General features: G+C 42.5%; 2 protein-coding genes and 1 pseudogene across 7 annotated transcripts in view; 2 read left to right on the top strand and 1 right to left on the bottom strand.

Moving 5' to 3' along the window:
• Positions 1-3,522, bottom strand: part of LOC113658632 (phosphatidate phosphatase LPIN1-like) — a 24,415-nt gene extending 20,893 nt beyond the window's left edge. Inside the window, exon 1 of one of the 2 annotated variants that reach the window (XM_047818371.1) lies at positions 3,394-3,522. In XM_047818371.1, the coding sequence (XP_047674327.1) occupies positions 3,394-3,468 (75 nt within the window). In that variant the 5' untranslated portion in view covers positions 3,469-3,522. The remainder of the gene's footprint in view (positions 1-3,393) is intronic. The other variant, XM_047818369.1, reaches the window with a different exon arrangement.
• LOC113658642 overlaps positions 1-7,500 on the top strand; it is a 297,616-nt pseudogene that overhangs the window by 207,667 nt on the left and 82,449 nt on the right.
• The window catches only part of gpatch2 (G patch domain containing 2), a 6,766-nt gene continuing 4,488 nt past the window's right edge, over positions 5,223-7,500 (top strand). For 2 of the 5 annotated variants that reach the window (XM_047818421.1, XM_047818420.1), the window contains exons 1-2: positions 5,223-5,385; positions 6,853-7,500. The exon at positions 6,853-7,500 is cut by the window's right edge. In XM_047818421.1, coding sequence (XP_047674377.1) covers positions 5,336-5,385; positions 6,853-7,500 — 698 coding nt within the window. In that variant the 5' untranslated portion in view covers positions 5,223-5,335. Of the gene's footprint in view, positions 5,386-5,727; positions 5,960-6,331; positions 6,675-6,852 lie in introns of those variants that run through there. The other 3 variants (XM_047818423.1, XM_047818424.1, XM_047818422.1) reach the window with 3 other exon arrangements.

Raw genomic sequence — 7,500 nt, 5'->3', positions numbered from 1 at the left:
AGCTGCCCCTGGACTCCGACCCCAACCTCGTATCATAGCTGCCCCTGCATTCCGGCCCCAACCTTGCATAATAGCTGCCACTGGGTTCCGACCCCAACCCTGTATCATAGCTGCTCCTGGGCTCCGACCCCAACCTTGTATCATAGCTGCCCCTGCATTCCAACTCCAACCTTGTATCATAGCTGCCCCTGCGTTCCAACCCCAACCTTGTATCATAGCTGCCCCGGGCTCCGACCCCAACCTTGTATCATAGCTGCCCCTGGGCTCTGACACCAACCTTGTATCATAGCTGCCCCTGCATTCCGCGCTCCAACCTCAACCTTGTATCATAGCTGCCCCTGCATTCTGCGCTCCAACCTCAACCTTGTATCATAGCTGCCCCTGCGTTCCGACCCCAACCTTGTATCATAGCATGTCATTCAGTGTGGTAAATTATGCTAACTATTAGCTAGTTTGCTAGGCTACGGTTAGAGGCATCTTTTTGACATTCTTTTTGCCCAGTGATATAAAACTTTCCTTCAGTACTTACAATTGATATACAGTAAATAAAAATCCTTGTATTATATAATTAATATCCGCTGTATAATTTACTGTTTGGAGGTTAAATTGAACTCATTAAAGCAGTGACCCAGAGAAAATGACCAGTTTGAGAATTTCTGCTCTTTCTTCACATGTTTTTGTGGCATGTAGTGACATGTAAGCATAATTCTTATTCCACTTCAGTGCTTTTTCCATTGTTTCATTCTGCCACAGGGTCAAACAAAACTGGAGGAACTGGCTGGAGCTTCGTGGAATTCTACACTCCAGCGTTACACAGAGGGTCACACGGTTAACCCATAAACACTCCAACAAACACACACACACACACACACAGTCCACAGTGATCAGTACACTCTCATTTCTGATTGGCCGGAAGACAGTGAGTCGATCAGGCAACCTACAATTTTAATATCAATGTACTTCAGTGCGTTTCTATCGTAACCGCTAACTCACAAGAGACTCTTCACTTCCTATAACTGCACAACATAAAGTGTTTTATTTCGTACTTATAAGCCTTTAGGGCACTATTTTGTGTTAAGGAGCTTCTATAAAAAGACACACACACACACACACACATGCGCACAAAAAAGGAGCTTGTGTCAGTTGTGAAAGATTTTCAGATTCAGAGGTTCAGCATTCTCCCACTCTGCTTGCAGCTTTTGCAACTTAATGCAAACCTTAGTCGCTCCATGTTAATCTGTTAAAGAGTTTCTCGAACGATAATTTGTTTAAAAGAACCGAATGAAACTACCGTGACATAAGCAAATTTATACAATGACAAGCCGCTTTTGTAACGCTTTATTCTCCTTGTTTCTCAGGTCAGAAACTATTTTTTATTGTACCTAAGAGCAGGGCGGTCTAATGGGTTTGAGAACAATAGGTGAGCTCGTGACTGATATGGACGATAATACATGGCTATCATTTAGTATTTTACCACATAGCTAATTTGCCTACCTTAGGTATGAGGTAATTAAGATGAATCGATAAAGTTTTAACTAGGATGCAAGCCACAACATCCAAAAAAAAAACCTAACCAGCTACAAAAACATCCTATTTTAGCTTAAAAAAGCAACTTTATGTATTGAAATTATTCTGAACTCGGTAGCTAGCAAACTAGCATTAATTCCCCGACCACAGAAATAAATACGATAAATGTTAACAATATGTTTGCTAATAAGGTCTGATTAAGAAATTTGCTAACATCTCGGAAGTCATGTCTTTGTAGTTAATGTGAGCTATTTCACTGAGCTCACTATGTTTACATCATCATTTTTCCTGTCTTTTATTATCCTCTGTCATTAAGATTATCGTTCTGAAAGTCCTCCAGACTCTCGGACTCATCAGGAACATTGGAGACCATGGGGTCAGATGGGTTGCCAGATTCTTGCAGCCAAAACGTGTGCTATATCTGTTTGGATAGATCCATCATGGAGAAAGAAAGAAAGATAGTTTTGCGAACACAAATATCCAGATAGCACATATGGCAATACAGTGAATCGTGATGGGCCTCGTGGTCATCCACGCCCTTCACTGACCACACGAGTCTTATGCAAACATTAAACAAACATGAAAATTTAGATATAGAGCTTTTACTCGTGCCATAAATACACTGATACTGCTCCTGTAAAAGGTAGCCTGAGGACATGGCCATTAAATGAGTAAAAGAAATAACACATGCTGAGTAAAGCCTGTGTGTGTGTGTGTGTGTGTGTGTGTGTGTGTGTGTGTGTGTGTGTGTGTGTGTGTGTGTGTGTGTGTGTGTGTGTGTGTGTGTGTGTGTGTGTGTGTGTGTGTGTGTGTGTGTGTGTTTGTCGTGTTGAGTCATTCCTGTAGCATAATTGGATGAGACACTTTCATGAATCTCCTGCTGTCTTTGGCTGAGACTCTGGTATGAAAATCAAGAGCGCTGGCGTGAGTCAAACAGCTGATTTCGAACAACAATTCAAAACACACTACAATAATTTGCGCGTGCCAGTTTGCACATGTCATCATGCATCGAGGCAGGATACACCCTGGACGGAGTGCCAACCCATCACAGGGCACACACACACACTCTCATTCACTCACACACAAACACACACACACTACGGACAATTTCCCAGAGATGCCAATCAACCTACTATGCATGTCTTTGGACCGGGGGAGGAAACCGGAGTACCCGGAGGAAACCCCCGGGGCACTGGGAGAACATGCAAACTCCACACAACACCCCCAACCCTGGAGGTGTGAGGCGAATGTGCTAACCACTAAGCCACCGTGCCCTCCCTCATAGTATACAAGTACTCCAAAATATGCCAGCTTAGCCTTATTTTGCTTTGCTTGAAAAATTAATGGTATTTAGCCTAAAATTTTTACTCACGACCAGCCATCAATGTGCTTAAAACTATGCTAGCATTGAATTAGCATGTTTTCTGAGAATAGATCACATCACAGCCAGAGATTCTCTACTGCTAGCTGTCTGTACACGAGTGGAGCGCTCATTAGCTCCAGAACATCATCTGATACTCGGGAGCATCGATCCCCGTCTGATCTGACAGTCGGGGTTGCAGTGTTGTGCTGTTCCAGCGCCAGATAAACACAACCTTTTTATCTAATAAAGTAACTAGAATTTTGAAACTTGCTGATCAACACCATAAACAAAAATCCAGGTTTAAACGGTTCAAATACAACAATAACATACACCACACATGCCAAAATAATCATCTTTGGGTATTGTACATGTAGCGGAGCATAAAATGGTTTTATCTAGCTAGATAGCAACATGATAGAAGGCTTATTGATGATGCATTTAAAGATTAGCTTTTTACTGAGAAAATACTGTTGGAATTTTTTCTGGAGCTTCATGCGCTTTACCCAGGACCAGATAGAGTCTGGATCGTTCTGAAAGTCCTCCAGACTCTCGGACTCCTCGGGAACATTGGAGTCCATAGGGTCAGATGGGTTGCCAGATTCTTGCAGCCAAAACGTGTGCTAGATCTGTTTGGATAGATCCATCATCGAGAAAGAAAGAAAGAAAGAAAGAAAGAAAGAAAGAAAGAAAGAAAGAAAGAAAGAAAGAAGGAGATGGAGCTACATCAAGAAGAGGACGAGATAGATGTTCCTCTGAGTGGTTTGGTGTGAGAGTGTGTGCTTACTATATTTACAAGGAATATGGATTATGGAGTAATCTGATTTTAGGCTTGTGTGTGTAACCTGAGGAGAACAGACAGCTGAGTATAATGGACAGATCTGCTGACTTCCCAAGCATTTGCTTCACACACACACACACACCAAGGAATATGTTCCGACTTGAGCACTGACCCTGTTCCACATCCGGCGATGGATACATTCCTGGAAACGCAGTCCAAGTGTGTGAAAGGTTGAGTGTGTAACCAGACACACAGTATCACACACATCCATTACCCTCCCGAGCTTAGCATCTTGTTCTGATTCACGTCACGCTAATCAGATCTCATGCATGACCGTTTACTTTGACATACAGTATGTAACTTTTAAGCAGTTAAGATTGTGGCTGACCTTCTCATCCTGGACACGATCTCTTTGCGGCACTCCTCTCTGGCAGAAGTCTGCGGTCTATAAAGTCTAAAACTTCACGCCACAAAAAACCTCCATCCGTAATTGACCTAATCAACAACATCCAGGATGCATAATGATCTGTTATTAATAAACAACCCCACCACTGCTCAGATACATTACATTAATGTTCGCACATCTGACTGTTATAATGCACCTTCCTTGCTCACACTGCTCCACTATTGTATGTATATCCAACACTAATGTACGGTTCATTTTTCCTTTCATGTAACATTTCTAATTTTATATTTGCACTGGACAATTTGCACATCCTGCATTAGTGTACAGTTCATGTCTCTATTCTTGTTTGCATCCAATTGCTTGTTTTTTTTTTTGTAAATCTTTATGTTTATACACATTATGATGATGATGATGATTTATTATTATTATTTTTTATATATAACTGTTCTTTCCTATGGGAGGCACGGTGGCTTAGTTGTTAGCACGTTCCCCTCACACCTCCAGGTTTGGGGGTCGATTCCCGCCACCGCCTTGTGTGTGTGGAGTTTGCATGTTCTCCCCGTGCCTCGGGGGTTTCCTCCGGGTACTCCGGTTTCCTCCCCCGGTCCAAAGACAGGCAGGGTAGGTTGATTGGCATCTCTGGAAAATTGTCCGTAGTGTGTGTGTGTGTGTGTGTGAGTTAATGAGAGTGTGTGTGTGCCCTGCGATGGGTTGGCACTCCGTCCAGGATGTATCCTGCCTCGATGCCCGATGACGCCTAAGATAGGCACAGGCTCCCCGTGACCCGAGTAGTTCGGATAAGCGGTAGAAAGTGTGTGTGTGTGTGTGTGTGTGTGTGTGTGTGTGTGTGTGTGTGTGTGTGTGTGTGTGTGTTCTTTCCTATATTTATGCTTCTTCACTATTATCACTATGCACCAACACACCAAGACAAAATCCTGTGCATGTAGAACCTAGAGACTTTTTGGGGCACTCAGCAGAACCCTTGGGCAGGTTGGGAACCTGGAGCTCAATTATTTAATAAATAATAAATTTCTAAAGCAACATTTTCTATGTGTAATCCATTTTAATCGTGATTACGTGATTCATAAACATAACTTTTATTCTAGAAAATGCAGACGCCGGATTTGAGACTTTTATTTTTAGTCCTTCTCCGACTCCGTTTCCGGTGTTTGATTCGAGCCACTATGGTGGCCTCCTTGTTCCAACCCGTCCTGGTTTTTTTTACCCAAGTTAAGGATCACTGGTTATTTTAAAGGTGTTCATGTTCCGTGCAGCTGCTCTAAAGAACTTCGGTAAAGCGGGAACCAGCTGGTAAAGTCTCGGATTTCATTTTCTTTGCGTTTTGTGATTAAAACGTGTAGGCAGCCGTAGTGTTGGGGTTCCGTCTCAAACCGCTTAATGCGCGCTACATTCGTGCACTACGTAGGGACAGAAATGATCAACATCCGCGACCTACATAGTGCGCTCTATGTAAACAGTGAGGTGGATTGAGACGAGGCCGGTCTGCTTCCTATCCGTGTTAGCCATTTTGTTGTTTTACAGATGTTTATAATGTAGATATCTTTTATTAAATTTAATTTTTTGGTTTTTTTTTAAACCGTGACATTTCAGCAAAAAAATAAATAGTCTTTTAAAAATTGTATAATATATAAATAAAAATTAATATGAACGTCAAACAGGCTAGCATGCTAACTAGCTAGCATGCTAACTCGCTAGCAAGCTAACTAGCTAGCTACATAACCGTCATTCGGTTCACGCCTAAAGCCTCAGTTGTTTATCAAATCGCACATTAGTCTTTTTTTTTAATATATATAAAATCATTAAAATCTAAAACATAACGGCGTCCTAAATAGGCAAAGATTCAGCGTTCATCCGCTAGTTCAAGGTAAACTTATTGATTAAACTAAGCTATGCTAATTAAACAACACCAACGGCTTTGTTTCCGTTGTATAAGATAAAATCAGTAAAATATGATAATAAAAACATGACGGATTAAAAATGATATAAGACTTTTACATATAATATAAATGATAAAACAACACAAAAGGACGGAGGTTGATAATAATAATAATAATAATCATGTTTAGCTTGAGCCATGAAGCTTTATAAATGTGACATTTGATCTGTTGTTATTATTATTATTATTATTATTATTATTATTATTATTATTATTATTAAATACGTTACAGGAGTTTTAGCAGCTCTAAGTTTTAGCAGCTCAGGAGTTTTAGCAGCTCTACAGTCTATATAAAGTGAATGTTCACTTGAAAAGTGACCTATATAGCAGTGAAGAATTGGGACAAATGGTAAATAAACTATTATTCATGTTTTAAATGGTCGAAGACGAAGGATGTCTGATACGGTTGGGACAAACGTGTACAGTTGTAGCATGTGTTTGTCTTATTTATACAGGGACCTGCAATTTCCTGGATGCTGATTGGTCAGAAGGTTGTCTACATGAACAACACAATAAATAAGTAAACTTGCGACAGTTTACATGTTTTTGAAAGGAGAGGATTTTTGTTTGAAACAACCGCTTACAGCTGTAACAAGCGAGAACGGGAACTAAGCTGTTTCATGGAAGTTCAACTACATTTAATGTAAAAAAAACTCATTATGTAAAAATTCTGTGCTATAGATGGAACTGTAATAATAAGAAGCAAACCGCAGACACCAAAGCTTCCTTTTTTGGATTGAATATTAAGAAGGAAAACGTTTGTAATATGATCGCTCTCATAATTTCCCCTCTGTCTTGTGCTTTGCCTCTCGTCTCTGCAGGCACTTTGGCCGGACGATGGACGAGCTGGTCCATGACTTGGTGTCAGCGCTGGAGGAGAGCTCGGAGCAGGCTCGTGGCGGTGGCTGCAGTGCCAGCCTTGACCTTGCACTGCCTGCTGGGCGTATGCTCAAACGGCACGCTCGTAAACGCCGTGGAAGGAAGCGCCGCTCAGAGAACGGCACCCGTGCCGCACTTGGCCACGCCCCTTGTCACACAAGCCACGCCTCGGACTCCAGCCTGGACGAGCACAGAGACACACGCCTGTCCTCTAGCTCTAATGCCAATGCTAACAACAGCGACTCGGACGAGCAACTCGGTGCCAAACGTGGCAAGCGGCCTCCGTGGCACGACGATGCAGCGGTCACCGATGCCAATCGGAGCCTTCGGAGAAGGCGCAAGGTCAAGCGCATGGCCATCGACCCGCCACCGGAGTTCTCGCCCAAATCAGCAGGAGGGAGCAGGGAGGAGGGGACAGGGAATGATGCAGTGAATAAAGGCAGAGTGAAGAAGAGGAAGCTGGCGCTGGCACACCGGCTGGCACTGGATGCCGCTGACGAAGGCGTGGTTGTGGAGAGCGAGGAAGCAGGGCTTTCTGGGAAAGAAAAAATGGACTTTGAGGAGCACAAGTGTTCCGATGAAGACATGAG

Source organism: Tachysurus fulvidraco, chromosome 9 (assembly GCF_022655615.1).
Source record: "Tachysurus fulvidraco isolate hzauxx_2018 chromosome 9, HZAU_PFXX_2.0, whole genome shotgun sequence".
Classification (NCBI taxonomy): domain Eukaryota; kingdom Metazoa; phylum Chordata; class Actinopteri; order Siluriformes; family Bagridae; genus Tachysurus; species Tachysurus fulvidraco.
Note: the sequence above shows the minus strand (reverse complement) of the source record. Positions and strands in the feature narration are given on the sequence as shown.